Source organism: Antechinus flavipes, chromosome 6 (genome assembly GCF_016432865.1).
Source record: "Antechinus flavipes isolate AdamAnt ecotype Samford, QLD, Australia chromosome 6, AdamAnt_v2, whole genome shotgun sequence".
In the NCBI taxonomy this organism is placed as follows: domain Eukaryota; kingdom Metazoa; phylum Chordata; class Mammalia; order Dasyuromorphia; family Dasyuridae; genus Antechinus; species Antechinus flavipes.
This window is the reverse complement of record NC_067403.1, coordinates 183164844-183186607: the sequence shown is the minus strand read 5'-3', so window position 1 is coordinate 183186607 and position 21764 is coordinate 183164844. Positions and strand designations below refer to the sequence as shown.

The 21764-nt window shown below is 41.8% G+C and overlaps 2 protein-coding genes across 4 annotated transcripts in view; one reads left to right on the top strand and one right to left on the bottom strand.

Moving 5' to 3' along the window:
- Positions 1-499: 499 nt before the first annotated feature.
- Positions 500-8082, bottom strand: PURG (purine rich element binding protein G). The gene is made up of 2 exons (XM_051967197.1): positions 7862-8082; positions 500-6140 (listed from the first exon to the last, which is right to left on the bottom strand). The coding sequence occupies exon 2, from the start codon at positions 6132-6134 to the stop codon at positions 5094-5096; it is 1041 nt and encodes a 346-aa protein (XP_051823157.1). The 5' UTR covers positions 6135-6140; positions 7862-8082; the 3' UTR covers positions 500-5093.
- A 351-nt stretch (positions 8083-8433) lies between these two features.
- WRN (WRN RecQ like helicase) overlaps positions 8434-21764 on the top strand; it is a 90473-nt gene continuing 77142 nt past the window's right edge. For 2 of the 3 annotated variants that reach the window (XM_051967194.1, XM_051967192.1), the window contains exons 1-2: positions 8434-8520; positions 18724-18837. In XM_051967194.1, coding sequence (XP_051823154.1) covers positions 18742-18837 — 96 coding nt within the window. In that variant the 5' untranslated portion in view covers positions 8434-8520; positions 18724-18741. Of the gene's footprint in view, positions 8521-11136; positions 11239-18723; positions 18838-21764 lie in introns of those variants that run through there. The other variant, XM_051967193.1, reaches the window with a different exon arrangement.

Genomic DNA, 21764 nt, shown 5'->3' with positions numbered 1-21764 from the left:
GATAGTGCATCTAAAATGGCTATGTGAAAATGAGTTAGATAGCAACAAAGTTCCATCAGCTGAAAAGGAAGAATTCTGTATTTTGTAGTCTGTGTCAAAGACAGAGGAATCAGATCAATGGACAGATGTGGGGGATGGACCATGTATTTTCTCTCCCGTGCCAAAGTGGCCTCCCATACTACAATGATGTAAGGGTGGGGTGAGGAGGAGAAACACCTCCTCAAGAAGTGCTCTCGACTTAAAGAGGACCCGACCAGCATCCAGGTAGTATCCCCACCACTTCCTTCCCGGCTGACATCTTTTCCTTGACATCTCCCTACAATCCAGAGTCTAGGCTGCTTTCTGTATCTCTACAGCCCTTTGTTTTCTCCCCTGTATATTCAAGTAATGAGTAAATACACTTTGAAAAAGGGTGCAATTATTTTGTTCTGGCAGTGACAAAAGGGTAACAGCATTTTTTTAGTTTTGTTGAATTGTATTGTATAGATATGAAGCCCAGTTTAAAATTCTCTAGTTTATTTTGGATCTTGAAATGATTTTACCCTGCCAAATACTCACAGTTTTTTGGCATATAAAGACAGACTTGGAACAGTATGGGGAGCTACAGCAAACCCTCATTTATAAAGCTAGGAAAAGGGTTTTAAAACTGTATTTCCTATGAAAGATATGTAGACATTAAGTTTTAAAAAACTCACTAAAAACTGTTTTTAGAAAACCATCACATTCCTTTTCCAAATTCCAAAAAGAGTTCTATTCCCCCCAAATTACAAATGAATTACAAAAAAATTTTAAAGAGATGGCAAATAATATATGTATGACCTTTTGTGATATAAAGCTGTTTTTTAAAACTAAGTATCTCTAAGAGGTTTTCTTTCCTCATCTTTAAATTGTGCAGCTCAGCTAAATTGATTGTTTTACTGAAAAATTTGCAAAACTACAATATAAACACATAGAAATATAGTTTAAAATAGTATGCCTATTCATAAATATGTACTTATATACATACAGACATATAACAAATGTAGGCATGTAGCGCCCCTTTGATCAAAAGCCAGGAAGAAACGCTGTTTCTTTCTTGGAAAAGTACATAGCTGTGAAGTAACATTTATCCCGTTTTTCAACTGTACATTTCACACAGAAATCAGAATGGAAAGGGGCCTCAGGGCAATCCCCAGCACTGGGATTTGAAGCAAAGGCCAATTTGTGCCAATTTGGAAAAAGCATGGAATGATTTTGACCAATTTTAGCTATGTTTTTGCATTTCTTGAATGTGACCACTCACTTTTTCTGACGATCGGGTAAGTGTTTTCTGGACACTGCTTCACTGGTAACCTTAAGAATTTAATATAGCACAGCGTACCTTTCTGGCAGCAGTTCCCTCCAGTTACAATCAACAAGAACACTGTTAATAGACTTTGCATTTTCACCAGAAGGGGAAAGAAGGACAACCTGACTTGGAATGATCATCAACACTAGGACGGCTTAGAGAAATCCACCAAAATTAATTTGGGGGAATCCTTAATGAGCAATGTTATAATACTAAACCGAGTAAGAATTTGTTTTTTATTGGTTCTGAGCCTTTATGAATACAGATATTAAGACTACTTTAAAATTCATTATAAATAGTTTGAGATTTGTTTGTAATTTTTTTTTCTGCCCTTCTCTATGACACCAATTCACTGGGCTCAAGTGATTACAATAATACTAAGAAAACATCTACATGCAAAAGAACACTCTACATAGACACTGACTAGATAGTTCTACCAAAGCACGTTCCATCCATCAGGCAGCAGCAATGTACACATTATATACAAAAGGTAAAGTGCATTATCATTATTAAATTGTTAAATCAGTGAAAGGGCAGACGTTTCTGCCTGGACCGTACAGATTTAAAATAGAGGTGGGGGATTGAATGTGAAATTTTTCTAAAGAACCAATTATTTCAAGAGGTTCCAATTACTTGTCTCCACCCTGTCCTAGCTTTGATTTCATTTTTGGCCATGTTCTTTAGTGCAAATACGCTTGTGTTTTACTCAAGTTTAAGGGACATGGACTTGGGGTTTAAACAATGAAAACGATTTGCAAAACAGCTGAAGTTGAACACCCCAGGACATGGCAATGCTCCTTCCTCTGCTGCTGCCACCATATCATAGACCAGAGGTGGGGAAGAACCGTTTTCAAATCTAACCCTATAAGCTCATGTTCTTACATTTGGACTTTTCCTCCTTGGATTCCAATGTGCAAATAAATATCAAGTGCTTTTGGACTGCACAGAGAACAAGTGGTTTTGGTTTTGAAAAAGAGTAAATGCAGCAGGTTCCAAACAGAAATGCGCTTTTGGGCCCTCTGAAATCCAGGCACCTTTAAAACTGAATGTCTTCAAGGCAGGGGTTCCCCTTCTTTTGTACAAATCCATGTCAAAATGATAAATGACAACAAATAAAATGTGTATTGCACATGCCAATGTAATAGCTCATTTTAGGAGATACCTGGCAATAGGTAGGTGCCTTGGCATCAGAATTCTGAATTGGATTTTGTGAGCCTGTGGCTAGTGACTTCCTAGGTCTTCCTTATAAAAACACCATTTCCCTTCATTTTTCAAAGAAATATAACTTATGGGAAAAAGAAATAAAAGGATTAAATAGTTACACACATTATTTAGTTTACAGAATATTCAATAGGTTGGCTATAACTAGACCATGACAGTTGAAACTCATCAGTCCAACTGAACGCTCTCAGATGACTTTTTTCCTTGTATAGGATGTATCCATGTTGGAATGTTATTTGCTCAACTAATCCATTATATAATTATCCTAAAGAAAAACCTGGTGCAAAATGATGCCAACAAGAACACTAATTACAAGCATTTGCATTGGTGCACAGATACTTCCTCTGTATCAGACTAATGAAAACCAAGAGAGGAAGTGTTTACTATCAGTCGACACCACACACTTTAGACTGGAACACTGAAAGAGACAACTTTAGGTAGGAATGCCTGCCAGGCTGGGCCGGCCCAGGCCTCCCGCTGTGGTGGGCCACCCCCAGCGGAGGGGGCTGCAATCTGACAAGTTGTCCCAGCGGCTTGGGGCCTTGCGTAGCCAAAGGTCCAAGTGTACAGCACTGGACTTTAAGCAAAGCCACAGAATCTTTCTACTCACATTTGCGGCTTCTTGAAAACAGCCTTGCTCCTTGGAGATCTTCGACCTCCACCATGCGTATCAGGAGCTCAAGGTGCTACTATTACCTTCTAATTGTCAGCAGCTTCAAAGAGATCCAGACGGTCCAGTGACATGCACTGAGCTCATGAAGGTCCCTTTGCAACAGACAGTATTTGTCCCCGATCCCCAGTGCCCTAAAGCACTGCTGGGTCACAGAAAGGAACTGTCTCCATTTCCCTCTCGATTCTCCTATTTCCATCAGAACTGTGATATTTTCTGATTACATTTACTGAAGTGCATTTTGGGGCAACTTTAGTGCAAAACTTTTTTTGTTACATTATTTTAGATTTCAATAAATCACATATGCTAAAAGCCATGTCCTGTTTTTAATCCCTGAAACCAGCTCTCACAGAGATCTGGGAGAACTGATTCTGGAGATTGAAATCAGTGTTTGGCTCTTAGATGATGTGGGAGCAGAATAAAGCCAAGATAATGGGCAATCATTTCATTCACAAGAAAATGCAGCTTGAGAGATGGAATTTCATTCAATTAAAAGAAAGCTGGTTGGAGCACACATGTACTGTGTTCTCACTTGTTGAAAAAAATCAATTAGGTGATGAAAAGTTGCTTTCTCGAAATTAATACTAAAAATAGATAAAAGGGGTAGATCTTCTGTAAAGAAAACCTTTTAAAGAATTACAAAAAGCACCTCATTTTTTTGCTTTGAAATGTGCCTACAACCAAGCTTTAAATAACCTTCTTCCACGGTGGCACACAGTCTGGGGGAAATCCTTTTTCTGGATGCAGCCAGCCTGTACATGACACGTTTCTATTGGAAGTGTTGAGACAGCCTCATCAGCTGAATCACAAAGGTGCTACTCAAGTCTGTAATGACGTATGGATTTCTGCATCTTTCAGCTAAGTGGTTTGCCCAACCCTTAACTATTCTTTCTAAGGAGAAGCCTAAAATGATACTTTCAACCCTGAAACCATCGGCTAGCTAACATCTGAGAAGAAAAGCCTCAAACTCCTCAGGCTAGCACAAAATGCTCAATGCCTACATTCCCACCACAAAGCCATGAGCTGGAGTGTTCCTCTACCCCCAATGGGGATATAAAAATATTTTTCTGTAATTTGGAAAACCGTTAAAAATATCCATCTCATCTTACACAGTTCCCATAGAAGGGCATCCTTCTAAGACATCCATCCTGTGACTGACTACTGGGCTGGTTTCCACCAGCTCGGGCTCACACTTTCCTTCTCCTCTGTGGCTTTGTGGTGGTGTGTGTCAAGGGCACGCTGAGCCCAGAATGATGCAATCACAGAATACTACGGCATTCAATCTCATCCAATATAATATGTCAATGAACTTCCTAAAGAGTTGGGTGGCTCACAAGATCTCTACCCTTAAGTAGTATAAACATTTCAGACTTAGTGGCCAATGAACCATTTTAAGATTTCTGTTTCCTTGAAAGCATCAATGCAGACTATGGGTAGTTCAGTTTTGTTCTGCTGGCAAATTCCCTACAATTTATCCTAGCAGCTTTTCCCTAAATCCTCCTTTTGGGAAACCTGTCAGGTAGAAAGCCCAGCCTTCCACAGCAGGCTCAAGTGTCTTCTTGGGACTGGGTAATAGTGCAATCAATGTAAGCCTTGCCTCTAACCTATAGGTCAGAATGTCATCACTGTGCTGACCTGCCTGGGTCAAGAGTCTTGAGCGCTTGAAGCTGCCAAGGATGCAGCTTTGGGAAGGCTGGAATTCCCCCATGACCTCCCTGGGAGGCTTCTACTGGGTTCTATGTAGTATAACTAGGATAGCCAGATTCCTGAAAGTGGAGGGACAGGAGGTGTAAAGGGCAAGGAGGGGCCCCCAAAGGAAGGAACGCTTCTCCAAATCACGACAGATGGAGGACAGACAGACAGTTCACTGGTCCTCTAGTCGAGACCTTCTTGCTCTTCGCCACTGTCCCTTCTGACATCCATTCTCTGTTCTTTATGGCTGCTGCAAATTCTCCTCATTTCCTCTTCATACTTGATAAAATTCTCCCCAAACCGTGTCCACGCTTTGTAGGGAACAGTAATGGTGTTACGGTAAGGGGGTCTCACCTCACTTACCTTCAGGAAAACGCCATAGCGGTTGGAGCCCACATCAAAGTAGAACCTCTTGTTGTCCACCCTGAAGGATGTACCCTCTGGGAGCTCGAGGGGCTCCTCTTCCCCTCCTCTCTGGGGTTCTTCTAGGTCACTGTCACCATAATCTTCGATGAGCTGGACCAAGGCATCCCTGAACTCAATCATTCCCTGGGCTGGAAGGACAATCGTTTGTTCTTGGCCCAAAGTGTGCCCAAAGTAACCCATCCCTCCGGGGCCTCGGGTCAGGGTCTGCCTAATCCTGAGGAAACGTCCCCGCTGGTTTTCCTTCAGGTCCAGATAGTACTTCCTATTGTCTCTTTCGATGTAGTCTGTCTTGAGAACGCTGTGAGGGTGCTCCTCAGACACCACGGAAGCCGGCGGGGACGGTGCTGAGGGCTGTGGTCGCCTCCTGGCATCGTGCTCTCGGTCGTGGCCGTGCTCTAGCCGGTGGGCTTTCAGGCCCAGGTGGGCGTAGTGCTCGATGAAGTCCCCCAGGCACTCCTTCAGCTCCGCCGCCACGGACAGCGAGAGGGTCAGTTTGCTCTTGCGGATGTTGTCCTGTCGGCCGCGGCCTATCCAGACCTCTGCGATCTTCAGGAATCTGCCGCGGGGACTCTGCTTGACATCGAGGTAGAACCTCTTCTTCTGGATGTCCACCCGCTTTGAGGCCAGCTCCTGGATCTCCACGGCGGTTCCAGTTTGGCAGACGGGAGTGCCGGTGGGTGGGGGGTAGTGTGGACACGGGGACTGCTGGGCCTGGGCATAAAGGCCACTTCTGCTGACACCGGAGCCCCCTCCAGCACTCCTGCCTCCACCTCCACCTCCTCTCCCAGATCTTTCCATCTTTAGCTGCAAGAAGAAGGGAGAAGAAAGCAAAAACTTGGGATGAGAAAAAGCTTCCCTAATCATCTTCCTCTTCAATTCTTCCTGAGCTCTGCAGGCCTAGCATCCCTTCTGTACTCAGAGACACCCCAGTCTCCTCTCAATAGTAAGGGCTGTCCCCTTAGCTTCCCTTTCATGGTCAAGGTTGTTTTAGATTCCCCTGAAAAACCTTCTTCTCCTTTCTTTTTCTATCTCTCTTATGCTCTCTTCTTTCCTTCTTTATTGTTCTCATGCTGAGGCAAATTCACATCACTTCCCACCTGGACTACTGTAATAGTTGCTGGAGGGGAGGGGTTTGAGTGTCTCAACATTTTCCCTATTCCAGTTCACCTTCCATTCAGTTCAGCCACCATAATGATTTCCTAAAATACAAATCTGATCATGTCACTCCTTTCCTTACTCAATAAACTCTAGTGGCTCCTTGTTATGTCTAGGAAATGCTGCTTGGCATTCAAGGCCTCTTATGATCAAGTCTCCTTCTACTTCTCCAGTCTTCTTAAAGCTTATTACCTCACAAATACTCTTTGAATACAGTGACACTGGCCTTCTGCCTGTTCTAAACATGACCCTCTGCTACCAATTCTCTGTTTTTCAGTGTCAGGTCCCCCAATCTTGGAAAGCATATTTCCTAATCTGCATCTCCAATATCCTTCAAGATTTAGCTCAAATCCCATCTTCTACAGATGGTCCTTTCCCACCATCCCTGAAACTACCCCCAACCCATCCTGTCTGTCTCTTGTATGTACGTTGTGTTTTGCATGTTATTTTTTTCTATAAACTAGGAGCTCTTTAAGGGCAGGCTCTGTTTTTTTTTTTGGGGGGGGGTAGGTTAGCTGGGTAGGTGGGGGGTTTTACTTAGTACATTTAGGACATTACTTAGGACTCTCACATTCAGAAAATCCAATGCATACAGCCTTAAACGTGGAGTAGGGAAGACCTGAGTTCAAAGCCAGCACTCAGTAACTATGTGACAAATCATTCCACTTTTCCTTGTGTCTCAGTTTTCCCATCTGTAAAATGGGAACAACAATGGCCCCAACTTCTCAAGAGCACGAAGAGAATCCAAGGAATCGAAACAGGTTTAGTGCCCTCGTCAATTTTGGCTCTCACAATGCCTAAAGAATGAACCTTGGCTGGATTTACCCCTCCATTAGGGGACCCAAGACTCTGACCCTCTCTCTCACTGGTCCGCCCTCTCTCCTCATTGGCCACATCTACCCAGACAAGCTCCACAATTCTCATCATTGGCCCTGCCCCCACCATGCCACCCCACCCACTTTCATTGTGGCTCCACCTTTCCCCCTCATTGGTCATCTCCCCCTACAACAGCCCCGCCCCCTGTCCTTACTGGTTTATTCTCATACAACCTGTTTCCACCCCTTTTTCTTAAGGGCCCTTCCCTCATTGGCCACACCCACCCAGCCTGATCCAGTTCTTTATCGTTCCTCCCCACCCAATGTAGCCCCTCCCCTCCCCGGCCACACCCACCACCTTAGCCCCTCCCCTCCCCCTTTGGCCCTCCCACTAAAGCCACTCCCTTAGGTGACCACACCCGCTGATCCAAGCCCCGCCCCTCCCGCTCCCTCCTACTCCCCTTGGTCCTCCCATTCCCCTCCCAGTTCCCCAGCCCCGCCCCTTCTCTCCCTGCTCTCTCCTTCCCCCCTCCCCCCTCCGTGCCGGTCACTCACGTCCGCATTGCCGCCATGTCCTCCTCAGCGCGGATGCCCTTGGCCGCCGCCGCTCCTTCGCCTCCGGGCGGAAGCATCCCTAGTTGCCGTTCTGCTCCTTCCGTCGGGGATGGAGAGATGTCGGGCGGGCCCCGGAGCCGCCTCAACCCCGGAGGGAGGGAGGGCGGGCGGGAGCGCGCACGGATCCTCGAGCCGGGGCGCGCACGCCTGCGTGCGGGGGTGGGTGACAGGAGGTTCCGCGAGAGCCCGGGCTGCGCGCGTAGGCGGGGGAGTGCGTGTGACGTTACGGGAGGGCGGGAAAGACAACGCGCGGGCGGGAGCGTGCGCTTGACGTCATGATTTTTACGTTACGACGTCCGGATTCAGTCGCCTCTGAAGGCTCGGTAGGCCCGTAGACGTGCGCGTGCGCTTGACGTCAGGATACCTTGCAGCGAGGAAACCCTTGCGGCTCGCGCACGCTCGTGACGTCAGGCGGCAGCTGTTTTGGGGGAACCGGTGAGGGGAGGTGCACGCTGGCGAGCGGGCGGGTGCGCATAAGGTTAGGAAGGAGGTCAGGGGGCGGTGCAAGGAGGGAAATCCCGGGGTGACGTGGGGTACTTCCGAGCTCAGGGCCCGCTGGAGGAAGACGAATCACAGGATCTGGCAGCTGCAAGATCCCGGTGAGGACAGGGCGCTCAGTAGAGCTTTCTACAGTGCACGTGGCAGACTGGCCCTTCCTGCCTCTTCGGGCATGTGTCGGTGACGTTGTCCGTGCGCGACGTGGGCGCCCGAGGGCTAGACTGCGCTGGGCGGAGGCCCAGGCACCCGGGGACCCGCACTTGTGAATGAGCTGCTTCAGGCTTCTCCTTTCTGGGGCGCCTCCCCCTATTCCCCTCCTGCCGCTCGCCAGGGGATCCCCTCTGGCCTCTGCTTAGCGGCCTTGTCCGGGTTAATCTCCCTGGGAGGAGAGGTCAAGTGAGGTGCGTGGCCGCAACGCTCTCCTTTCTCGCGAGCCTACCCACCACGTCCGCGTCTCTGGGAGCGAGGCATTTTTCACTCCCCCATATACAACATGTGCCCCGTGTGGGCTTCTCTGTGAACGCGCTGCGTTCACCCGGGAGAGGGGAAGCCCCACGTGGGCAGGCTAAGAACACGTTTGATTATTAGGGAATAATTTAAGTAGCCTGAGATATAAGGTACTGCCAGGTTGCCTGTTTTTGAGTCAAGTTTAAAGCGTTATAGAGGTCAGTGATGAGATAAGTTTGGGACATTTGGGTGAGCCACATCACGGAAGAGACGTAACGATTTATGCATCCCTAGGAGCCACTGTAGTTTTGGTCGGAGCAATGACAGGAATTTTGTTCAGTCGTTTCTTCATGCTTTTTTTTTTTTTTTGACTGGGGACAAAGATACACTTCCTTCTCCAGCTCATTTTACTGATGAGGAAACGGAGGCAAAAACAGGGTTTGAATCACTTGCCCACAGTCACTGAGCTAGAAAGTGTTTAAGGTTGGATTTGAACTCAGAAGATGAGTCTTCCTGACTTCATTCCTAACATTATCCACTGCACTACCTACCTACCCAATACTATAAGGGATAGAATCAGTTAGGCGAAAGCGAGATGTGCTGCTGCATAGCAACACTGTTAGAAAACTCATCTGCAGGACGGATGGAAAGAATCTTGTAGATTGCATAAATATTTCCCCAGAATTTCTGGGCAGTTGAGATGTACTCCGAGTAATGTTGTATTTACTTTGCACAGGTTGCATTTTATGTTTTCTTAAGCTTATTATACACGTTTCATGGGATAGTATGTAGCTTCTTGTTTTTTTGGCCTTATGTCTCCAGGCCTGTGCATGTGTTTTGCAAACATTTATTAAGCATTTGCTATGTTTCAGGCACTGCTTGGCCTTTGTTGGTCCTTCGTTTTTCAGAGAGGCCCAATGACAGGAGGAGGATGTCTTGACTTGCAAGTAAATTGGACCTAAGGGAGGCTGGGCTGTGCAGAATCTTCAGCCTCACTGTCTTCTCCAGTCATCAGAGTCCAGTGGCAAGACATAGGTCAGGGTCATTTATGATGGCCCTGAATGCACTAAAAGACCTTAGCTATTTTAAGCTGAAGTTTTCCCATCTCTATTAGAGACCACATCTATTCAATATTTAAAGGCTATGTAAGAATTAAAGTAAAAGATAACCAAGCTTGCTTTCAGAAAAAAATTTAATTTGAGAGAACAAGAACTTCTTGTTTTCAGGCTAGAATGGAAACTATTGCTATTTACACTTACTGAACCATCAAATCCCAAACAATGAGCTGGTGAGGTCTGGGCTGAGACCCAGTATTGATCAATTGGTAACAGCTTGAGACTTTTGGGTTTAAAGGCATTAAAAAAGGAGCTTTATTTAAAGAAATCTTAAGTGAAAATTACCTGAGACAAAATAGAATAAATAGGGAAGAAAAAATCCTGCAAACCCGGGATACCTTGCATATTATGAGCAACCAAAATTTATTTTCTTTTGGACATAGCACTCAGAAATCAAGAGACTGTGTCTTGTATGGATGGGGAAGGTGTAATAAGATTGGAATTGGAAAGGTGGGACCAGATAGGATCTTTTAATGTTAAATAGAGAATTAGATAAGTTCTGGTAGCTGGAGATGTGAATTTGGACATTGAGAGAGAGATTCAGGACTGCAGTTGAAATGAATTACTCATGGATTGGACTATGTTGTAGGCTGATTTAGGCAGGATTGGTTCTTTAGGCTTTTTATAACAAAATGGAAAAAACCTAGATCACATAACAATTTGAATCTTTGGCTTTATTACTAAGGCCATTTACTACAATGTGTAATCTATTCCACTGATCTATCACTCTTTCTTAGCCAGTACCGGATTGTTTGGATAATTAGCACTTTTTAATATGGTTTGAGATCAGGACCATTCAATCACCTTCCTTCATTTTTTTTTTTTTTTCCATTGATTTCCTTGATATTCTTTACCTTTTCTTTTGGATGAATTTTTTTATCTGTTCTGACATTACAAAATAAAATTTTCTTAGTTTGATAGGTATGGCACCGTAAATTAATTTAGGTAGGATTGTCATTTTTATTATGTTGTTTTGGCCTACTCATGAGCAATTACTATTTTTTTCAGTTTAGATCTGACTAAGATATCTGAGGCTTAGCTTGTAGCGTGTGCTTGCGAGTTGGGCTGCTGGGAAGGCCTAGCTATGCTGTGCAAACTGCTGGCTTGTATCTGTCGCTGGTTTGCAGGAGGGTGGGGCCTAGCTGTTGGATTGCCCCAGAGTTCAGAGCCCTTGCCTCCGCTGGAAAGCTGGCTGTTGCTGCTCTAGGACCTGGCTCCCCTATCACTCCAGTGAAACAGAACTTTCCTTTAGAGTTGGTAAGCTGCCTCCTAGATCCTAAATCAGTTCTAAGGTGGTTTTTAAATTGTTTGGAGGGGAATTTGTGAGGGATCCAGAGAATTCCCATTTTGGCGTTTAAGGCCTCATGACCAATTTCCAAAAAGAATTATCCTTACACCAGGGTGTGAAAAAGATACTTAGCAAGGATACAGCATTGATTCAGCTCTTCTGCCTTTCACTTAGTCTGCCAGTCAGAAATCTGAGAATGGAAAATTTACTGTCCTACATGAAATTCTTTGGTCCTCATAAAATTATATGAAAGGAACAAAGTGTCAGTCTCTTGAGCCAAATGAGTTGAGAACAGTTTGAATATCTTTTAAGGGAATATTAGCCTAGCCTGAATGGCACATAATTCTTCTATCATATCACATGAACATTTAACAAAAGGTTTGATTATTAATAACAGCTAATTTATATAGCATTTTTTAAAGGCTTACAAACATCTCATTCTATTCTCATATGTTGTGGAGGAAGAATCTGAATCAGACAGGTTATGCCTTGCTCAGGGTCATAGAGGTAATAGGTATTAGACCAAATTGGAACTGCGGTCTTCTTCACCCTAAATTTTGAGCCATATCTACTACATTAGCTGCCTCATCCTAGAAGGGATCTTCAGCAAGGGTGTGACACTAATTCAGCTGGACGTTGTTCCCCTCCCTCTTCATTTCCTTGATTAATGTACTTATCTAGAAGTATGTCATGTCTGTATCTTCACTCCCTGCAGGTTTATCATATAGATAGAGCTAGAAAGTTTTTAAGTGCTTCAAGTTGTAGTCTTCTGAGTCTTGGGGACCAATTAATGTCCCCTTCTTGGCAGGGACCTTAGTAGATGTTTCTACCATGATTCTGACAGAAAAAAATGTGATGTTTATAGCATACATAGCTTCTTGTTATCCAGTGAACCTTCCTTTGTAATAAAAATGAAAGAAGAAAAAATATTAAAACCAATACATTGCATCTGACAATAAATGTTATATTTATAATTATAAAGTCATTTGTAATTTCTTTAAAAAGTGTTTTGTAATTGTCTAGAGTGTATAGTTTGAATATTTTATGCATTTAATAATTATTTAAATGGAATTCCCTTTTTTATTTAAGTGGACTTTATTATTGCTATACAAATTTAATGGATTTTTTTTGTTACCTCTTTGTTAACAGGATAGGATATGAGGCAGAAGTTGATTGGTTAATTCCTGGACCTCAAGGCTGATCTGATGAAATAATAACTCTTTTACTTAGTTTAACGGTTAGGATGGGAGGGTAAGGGAATCTAGGATGTTTATCAGAACAAATGTATAGTAGGTTACTATGGCACAACCTATTTTGTGTTACTTGTATTGAAAGCACTAATGGGAGAGGATAGATAAGATAAAGTAGACAAAATGGAGTGATTCTCAAATTGGAGAGAGTCTGGATTCACAGTCATGGAAGTCATATTAAGAAAAAAATGTCACCACTGGCTAGAGATTTGCTTTTCTTTTCCAGTAGTTCTTCTATTTCTGTTTCTTGGTATTGCTATCACTAGATAGCAATTTCTAGTTTCTAGAATTGTAAAAATTTGGAGAGGGGATAGCTTTTATTCCCATGCTTATGAATTTCTAGCATTTTCCAGTTATAAAAAGTAGCTTTTGATTTTACATAAATAATGATAGCTTTTAGTTTTACAGATGGACATTTTTATTATATTAAAATTATTTTCTGCTACAAATATGCTTTTAAAAAATTTAGCTTTTTATTTTTCCACAATTACATGTCAAAATAATTTTTAACATTTCTTTTTAAAACTTTGAATTCCAAATTCTCTCCCTTCCCCTTCCTTACTCCCTTGTTTACAAGGCAAGCAATTCAATATAGATTATATATGTGTAGTCGTGAAAAACATTTATGTTAGTAATGTTGGGAAAGAAAACATTGACTGCCCTTCAAGAAACGCGAGAAAAATAAAGTAAAAAAAGTATGCTTCACTCTGTATTTAGTCACTATCAGTTCTTTCTTGGGGGATGGATGGCATTTTTCATGGTTTAAGTCCTTCAGAGTTATCTTGGGTCATTATATTGCTGAGAATAGTAATATTGCTGTTACTTTACACACAGTACCTTTCACTTTGTATCAGCTTATGTAATTTTTTCAAGGTTTTTCTGAGAGCATCCTGTTCATTTCTTATAACACGACAGTATTCCTTACAGTCTCATACTACAGTTTGTTCAGCCATTCCCCAATTGATGGGCATACCCTCAATTTCCAATTCTTTGCCCCTAGAAAAGAACTGTTATATTTTTTGTACATACAGGTCCTTTTTTTTTTTTTTTTTTTTTTAAATCTTTTTGGATGCAGACTTAGTAGTGTATTGCTATGTCAAAGGTTATGCATGATTTTATAATCCTTTGGGCATAATTCCAAATTGATCTTATGGAATGGTTGAATCAGTTCACAACTCTACCAGAAGTGCATTAATGCATCATTTTTCCCATATCCCCTCCAACATTTACCATTTTCCTTTTCTGTCCTATTAGTCAATCTAATAGGTACGAAATAGTACCTCAGAATTATTTTGATTTATATTTCTCCAATTGATAATGATTTAGAGTATTTAGATTTTTTTTTCCCACATGCCTTTGGATAGCTTTGATTATTTCATCTGAAAACTGTTTATATCTTGATTATTTATCTTAATTTTATAAATTTGATTCAGTTCCTTATATATTTGAAAAATGAAGCCTTTATCAGAGAAACAGGCTTCAGAGTTTTTTCCCATAGTTAACAATTGCTAACTGTTCTCTCCATCTTATTCCCTTCCGCTTTTTTCTATTTTCTCTTTCACCACCCTGGAGAACAATTTGGAATGATGCCAAGACAGTGTCAGGAAGACCTGAATTCTGATGTGGCCTGAGACACTCACTGGCAGGGTCATCCTGGGCAAGTCACTTAGCTCTGTTTGCCTTAATTCACTGGAGAGAAGAGAGTGGTAAACCACTGCAGTGTCTTTGCCATGAAAACCCTGTGGACATTATAGTATACAGAGTCATGGAGAATCCGACACTACTGAACATCATTTGGGTTCAGAAATCAACTTTGCAATTAGCAAAGGAGGAAAGCCTAGATAGACAGGACTTTAAAAGATGTGGGATCCTGATGGACTCACTAGTATAGTAGAGCAGCCAAGAATCCTCATTAGTTCTCTGGCTACAATAAGAGAATCTGGATTTATGAAGTCCTTGGCTCTGGGGAGGGGCCAGGCCTGCTCAGACTACCCCTGCAATATTGTGTTCGCTTCTGTCTGCCCAATAGTTAACTCTATGGATAGGAGGCTAAGGGTAGATAAAAGTTGTCTTTGATTATTTAAAGGGCTAAATCTGTGGGAAGAGAGAATTTGACTTGCCTTCAAGCCCATTGGCTGGACCTAGGACATTGGCTAGATTGCAAAAAAGTCACAGTTCTGCTTGGTGTAAGGCAGAACTTCCTAAAAATTGGAGCTGTCCAGATGTTGAAGGGGCTATCTTGTGTCAGAGGGGGATTTTTCCACTGGAAGGCTTCAGGTGGAAGCTAGCTGATTAGAATTCATTTTGTCTCAGAGCTGCCTGGAATAATTTCTGAATGCATTATAATAACTACAATTTAAAAAACCACTGTTAGGTGCAATGTGGATTTTACTCTGGCCTGGCTAACTTAAAACATAGTGGGTTTGTCTGTACTGGTGAAATAGAAGCTTCATCAGGGGCTTAAATATTCTGGACCTTTTGAACTACTTGAATTCCAGGCAGACTAGAAGCATATAGAGATAAAAGAATCTAAACTGTCAGCTGACTAGCAAGCATTAAATTAAGTGCCTGCTAATGTTCAGGCCCTTAGTTGTAATGTTCTCTTTTGGGTTTTCTTGGGGTCTCTGGGAGCAGCCTTTGTTTCAGTTCAGAGTAATCACTACACAAATAGCCAAGTGTTAAAAGTCCAAATCCTTTATTATCTCCTTGCCTGGGGCCCGGGCCAGCTTTCTTGAGGTCCTCCTGTATGTGTCTTGGTTTCTGTGGGGGAGGCAGGAAGATCACCACCACTTCTCTGTCTTCCCTAGTTCTGATTCTGGCTGAGTTTGTCCAAGCTTTTATACTCTCTTTTATCATAGGTGTGAATCTTGGTATTAATATTAAGTACTAAGTACAGGTACTGAACTACCATTGTCTTTATCATTTCCACTGACTTAAGTTAACACCTTGTAAGAATCCTTTGCTTCAGAGTTCATAACACTTAGTAATTATTGGGGATTCAGAGGCAAAAAAGTGAAACTTGATGCCTTCAAAAAGCTAACATTTTATGTATACCTCTAAATGTGCAGAATAAATAGAAGGCAGTTGTGGGAAGGAGGATGCTCCTGGAATCGGGTGGGGACAATTTGGAAGAGCTAGAGAAGGTTGAGTGCAGCTGAGGAAGCAAGAGTTTCAACAAGCTGGAAGGGATGGGGAAGGCCTTTTTTTTTTCTTTCTTATTTTTTTTTAATTACAGCTTTTTCTTTACATATGCATGGGTAATTTTTCAGCATTGACCCTTGCAAAACTTTCTGTTCCAACTTTTCCCCTCCTTCCCCCCCTCCCTCCCCTAGATGGCAGGTAGACCAATAGATGTTAAACATGTTAAAGTATATTTAAAATACAATATAGGTATATATAGCCATACAGTTATTTTGCTGCACAAAAAAATCGGACTTAGAAATAAGGTAAAAACAACCTGAAAAAGAAATCAAAAATGCAAGCGGACAAAAACAAAGGATTGGGAATGCTATGTAGTGGTTCACACTCATTTCCCAAAGTTCTTTTGCTGGGTGTAGCTGGTTCTCTTCATTATTGAACAAATGGAACTGATTTGGTTCATCTCATTATTGAAGAGAGCCGTGTCAATCAGAATTGATCATCATATAGTATTGTTGTTAAAATATATAATGACTTCCTGTGCCTGCTCATTTCACTCAGCATCAGTTCATGTAGGTCTCTCCAAGCCTTTCTGAAATCATCCTGCTAGTCATTTCTTACAGAACAATATTATTCCATAACATTCATATACCACAACTTATTCAGCCATTCTCCAATTGATGGGCATCCACTCAGTTTCCGGTTTCTTGCTGCTACAAAAAGGGCTTCCACAAACATTTTTGCACATGTGGGTCCCTTTCCCTTTTTTAATATCTTTTTGGGATATAAGCGCAGTAGTAACAACTGCTGGATCAAAGGATATGTACAGTTTGATAACTTTTTGAGCAGTTCCAAATTGCTCTTCAGAATGATTGGATGCATTCACAACTCCACCAACAATGTATCAGTGTCCCAGTTTTCCCACATCCCCTCCAACATTAGTCATTATCTTTTCCTGTCATCCTAGCCAATCTGAGAGGTTTGTAGTGGTATCTCAGAGTTGTCTTAATTTGCATTTCTCTGATTAATAATGATTTGGAGCATCTTTTCATATGGCTAGAAATAGTTTCCATTTCTTCATCTGAAAATTGTTCATATCCTTTGACCATTTATCAATTGGAGAATGGTTTGATTTCTTATAAATTAGAGTCAATTCTTTATATATTTTGGAAATGAGGCCTTTATCAGAGCCTTTAACTGTAAAAATGTTTTGCCAGTTTATTGCTTCCCTTCTAATCTTGTCTATATTAGTTTTGTTTGTACGAAATCTTTTCAATTGATATAATCAAAATTTTCTATTTTGTTATCAATAATGAACTCTAGTTCTTTGGTCGAAAATTCCAGGAAGGCCTTTTTAGGCAGGGGATTTAGCAGGTGCAAAGACATGAAGTAGGAGAGAAAGTATTGTGAAACAGCAGAGGTCATTTTGACTAGATTGAAGAATGGGAAGGGTGATACTATCTAATGAGGAAGAAAAGGGAGGATGGAGCCAGTTTAGGAAAGTCTTCAGAAGTCCAGTAGGAAGTTAAGATTCTTTTGCCAAGTTGCTACCCTCCTGATGCCAGACTTTCTCTGCCATGGCTGGACCTTCATCCCCCGCCCCCCTTTTCTACATTAGAATTGGAACTCCTGAAAGGCTAGGATGGCTTCTTGCTGCTTTAGTTTTCATTCTCAGTGCTGGCATGATCATAGTAAGTATTCAATAAAATGCTTGTTGTGATTTTAGTCAAGGAAATAGAGAATACTGGCATTTACTTAGTGCTAGACTTAATCGAGGTAGGGATACTGGTGAGGAACCTATAACTAATTCAAGTGAGATAATAAGTGGTCTAGAATGTGTGTGTCTGTGTGTATACATAACATTTGCAGGGTAGCAGTTCATGCTGAGGAGAGCTCCCTTATCTTCCATTTCATCTCATGCTGCTCAGACAGATGATAGATTCAGAGGGTAGATGGAGACTTTTTTTTTTTTTTTGTTTTTTGTTAATGTGGTCAATGATGTAATTTGTTTCACATATTTGTAATAGGGTTTTTGTTTTTCTTGCATTCTTAATTGGAATGAGGGGGAAAGCAGGAAAGGGTAAGGAAAAGGAAAGGGAAGGAACCTTGTCAAAGTAAAAAAATTTACTTTTGGAAAGCAGGAACAGAATTCCAGTGAACTCTATTGATTTTTTGTTTTGTTTTGTGGGGTTTTTTTTCCATGATATTGTGAGTGAATGACCTGCAATGCAGTGTCTGCTGTCTGATCTCCTAATGGGTTTGTAAAGGAATGATCACATATAGTTTTGTTGAACTTTTCTGAGAACATGTTAATGGAGCTAAGTAATGAATTACTTGTAATATTTAATTCCTAGAGAACATTAAAGTTATGTGTCTACCTCCATCAGAGAATTTCTTTACACATCCAAATATTGTTGATGAGTTGAATGTATTCTTTGAAGGAAGAACTCTCACAAAATTATGGACTTTTAGTATTGAAAGTGACCTTAGAGCTCATTTAGTTTAGATTGATATTTTTAAAGTTATATTCTTGAGGTTTAATGTTTTCCTGTTGCTGCTACTTTTCAGACCCCAACTCATATGTGTGGAACAGGATGCAGGCATTTAGAGAGCTAATGCATGGCTGTATCTGTTTCCATTTTTTGACATTTCTCCTCCCAGTCTTACATTGTGAGTTGACTCTATGAATTGTTGAATCTTGGCTCTTAAAGTAGGAAAGGATCTCATAGATCCTCTCAAGATAGATATTGAGCCTTCACTGGAAGCCCTCTGAGATGGTCCATAATACAGTCGGCACTACTTGTTAGCAGTTGTTCCTCTTCTATTGAACCCAGGTCTTCTGTGGTGCAACTTATCCCTCTTGATCTTCATTCAGCCTCAGGAGGCTGAAGCATAAGGAATGTTCTTTCTTGTCTGTATAACCACATCTTCACCCTTCATTACCTTTCCCAGTCTTGTTCCTTGAAGGCTAGATTTGCCCTCTTCTTCCAACTAAGCTTCCTGTGAGTTTCTCTCATGGTCCTTCCCCATCTTGTCTGAATTTTTGTTTTTTTTTCTCATTTTAAGAACTGGAGATTTCTCAGAATGAATGAAAATACAATGACAAAGACTCTCCAAGCACGAAAACTTCCTGAGTGGATGTCTACACCGCATAAAGGATGTGATACAGATAAAAGAAAGGTTTGTTAACTCATGATGAACGATTTTTATTTTTCATTAGTTTTTTTTTCTGGTTATACATGTATATCAACTTTTAAAATACACACTTATTTATGAATCATGTTGGTAGAGAAAAATCAAAACAAAAAGGAAAAACATTAGAGAAAAAAATAAAAAAAAAAGAAGTGAATGTGGCATGTGTTGATTTACATTCAATCTCCTTAGTTCTCCTTTTGGATTTAGATCATGATTTCTATCCAGAGTTTATTGGGATTGATTTGAATTACTGAACCACTGAGAAGTTTATAGTTGATCCCACATTCTTGCTGTTACTATGTATGATGTATTTCTGGTTCTGCTTGTTTCTCTCAGTATCAGTTCATGTAAATCTTGCCAGGCCTTTCTATAATCAGCTTATTCATCATTTTTCATAGAACAATAATATTCATTATCTTCAAATTCCACAGCTTATCCAGCCATTTCCCAATTGATGGGCATCTACTCATTTTCCAGTTCTTTGCTATCCCCAAAAGAGCTGCTACTAACATTTTTTGCACATGTGGGTCGTTTTCCCTCCTTTATGATTTCCTTGACATATAGACCCAGTAATGGCACTGCTGGGTCAAAAGGTATGCTCAATTTGAAAGGGTATGCTCTTTGGACATAGTTCCAAATTCCTCTCCAGAATGTTTGGGTCACTTCACAGCACCATCAACAATGCATGTGTCCCAGTTTTCCTACATTCCCTCCAACATTTGTCATTAGAAGAATGATTTTTATATGAGGTTATCAAGAGATTTTTTTCTCTTAGTATTTTCTCTTGTAAATGTGCTGTGTTCAGCATGGACAGCTTCTTCCTTAGTTTGTAATTCCTGTTTATAATTCCTTTCTGTAATTGGTTTCAGCTTTGTTGTTCATAACCTAGATTATTTGATGCGCCTGTGTAAACCAGGCCCATGAGAAATTTAAATTTGATTATTTGTGAAAGCATCTATCTCTCATTAGCCATTGTTCACTTGTAATTTTAGGTTTGTGTGATGACTGAGAAATAACAACTGGAAAGTCACATTTTATAAAGAATTCTCTCTCCTCTGCTCTTGATACTATAGACAATTATCCTTGCAAGCAATCCTCATAGTGAAAGTGACCATGAGTCACTGAAATTGGCCCAGATTGATCATGTGTCCATTGTTGGGGGGCACCAGGCCAGATCCAGGGAGTGCAAAGATGGTAAAACATCCCTTACTTTCAAAGGCCTCAGATTAAAAAAAGCTTTGTTTAGTTTTTCATTCTTGTCATTTTTTTCTTTACGTATCATTTTCCTTTCTCAACAGTATCTTCCTTCTACCTCCTGACCTGAGCCATCCCTTATAATAAAAAATAAAATAAAGGAAAAAAATTCTGTAGCTTTTTAGCAGAACTAATCTATCAATGGAGCCTGGTGGTATAGACCAATGCATTCTATGCCAGAAGGGGACAGGATAGGAAGACCTGGGGTACATGGTGAGGACATGACTAGAAAAGGAAGGGCCTACACAGTTAGGTGGCGCAGTAAATAGAGCACCAGCCCTGAAGTCAAGAGGATTTGAGTCAAATTTGACCTCAGACACTTAATACTTCCTGGCTGTGTGACTCTGGGCAAGTCACTTAACCCCAGTTGCCTCAGGGAAAAAAAAAAAGAAAGAAGAGGAAGGGGCTGAGAGATTATGGACATGTAAGAATCGGGAGATGGAAAAAATTCAAGGTCACCGGGAAGTGGCACCCTTGGTTCCTCAGTAGAAACAGGGAGGAGATTGGAGAACAGCTTCGAGAAGGAGATCAATTCATACTGAGTTTTGTTTTGTGGAGTTGTGAGAGATCTGTGGGACTTATAACAGGAAGTCTCCAGCAAACAATTAATCAATGATGAAAAATTAATACTTGAAGCATGAGGTTGGGTATCATCTGTAGAGAAATATGATTGATGAGAGAGCTCTCTGGGAGTTGTATGTATAGGGAGAAGAGTAGAGGACCTTAGATGAGGAGGCTGGGGTTATTCCTGCAGAGTAGCTGAGGAGTAGTGGGACAGCTGGAAGGAGAGCCAGGAGGGCAAGGCCCAGGATGAAGGGAGCTGAGACCTGAGGCTAGCCAGAATCGGTGCAAGAGCCTATCTGGAGGACTAAAGACACAGCCATGATACTCGGGAGAGCTTGGAGAACTTTAGAAACCAGAGACAAGACAAAACAAATAGAGGCAGTCCTCTTACACTTTCCAGGGTCTTGCATTAGGGTTGTGGTGGTGGGATAGGTGAGCTTGCTCAAGTGAGTATTTTTAAGGTTGGGGTAGATGTGAACATTTGCATAGGCTGCCTAGAGAGAAGGGGGTAGAGAGGGGTAGAGGGCGGAGGTAGAGGGGCCCACTTTGGCCTGATGGAGAGGATGGCCGATGGGGAGCTGGGGGCTTGGTTGTTCTGTAGCAGAAAAGCACTAGCTCAGACAAGAGCACTTACTTCTAAAGCCCAGTGGGTCCAGTGGTGGGTCAGCAGCTCCCAAGTTAGATACAAGAAGGAAGATGATAGAGGGACATATTTGGATTTGTGCCTTGGGGGGGTGAATGATGGCAGGAGAAAGCCCTCCCTCTGTAATTATCTCTGCTTTCCAGAATTCCTAGTTAGTTTCTGAATGCAGGGCACGCACTGCTGCCTTGTATAAGGGTCCTTACCGTCTCTCCTTCCTTCCCCTACTACTTTCCTTTTCTTTCTTCTCTATTCCTCCTCCTCCTTCTTCCTCCCCCTTTTTTCTTCTTCCCTTTCCTGCTTCCCCTCTTCCTCCTGTCCTTTATTCTCTCTCTTCTTTTTACTTCCTATCTTCTCCCCCTCTCCCTCCTCTCTTCTCTTTCCCTCCCTTCCTCTCTCTTCATCTTCTTCCTTCTCCCCCCCTCTTCCTTTTTTCCACTGATGGAGAAGGCCT

Excerpts from the sequence above, each read along its gene's own strand:
- PURG (XM_051967197.1), bottom strand. The coding sequence starts at position 6,134 with ATGGAAAGATCTGGGAGAGGAGGTGGAGGTGGAGGCAGGAGTGCTGGA.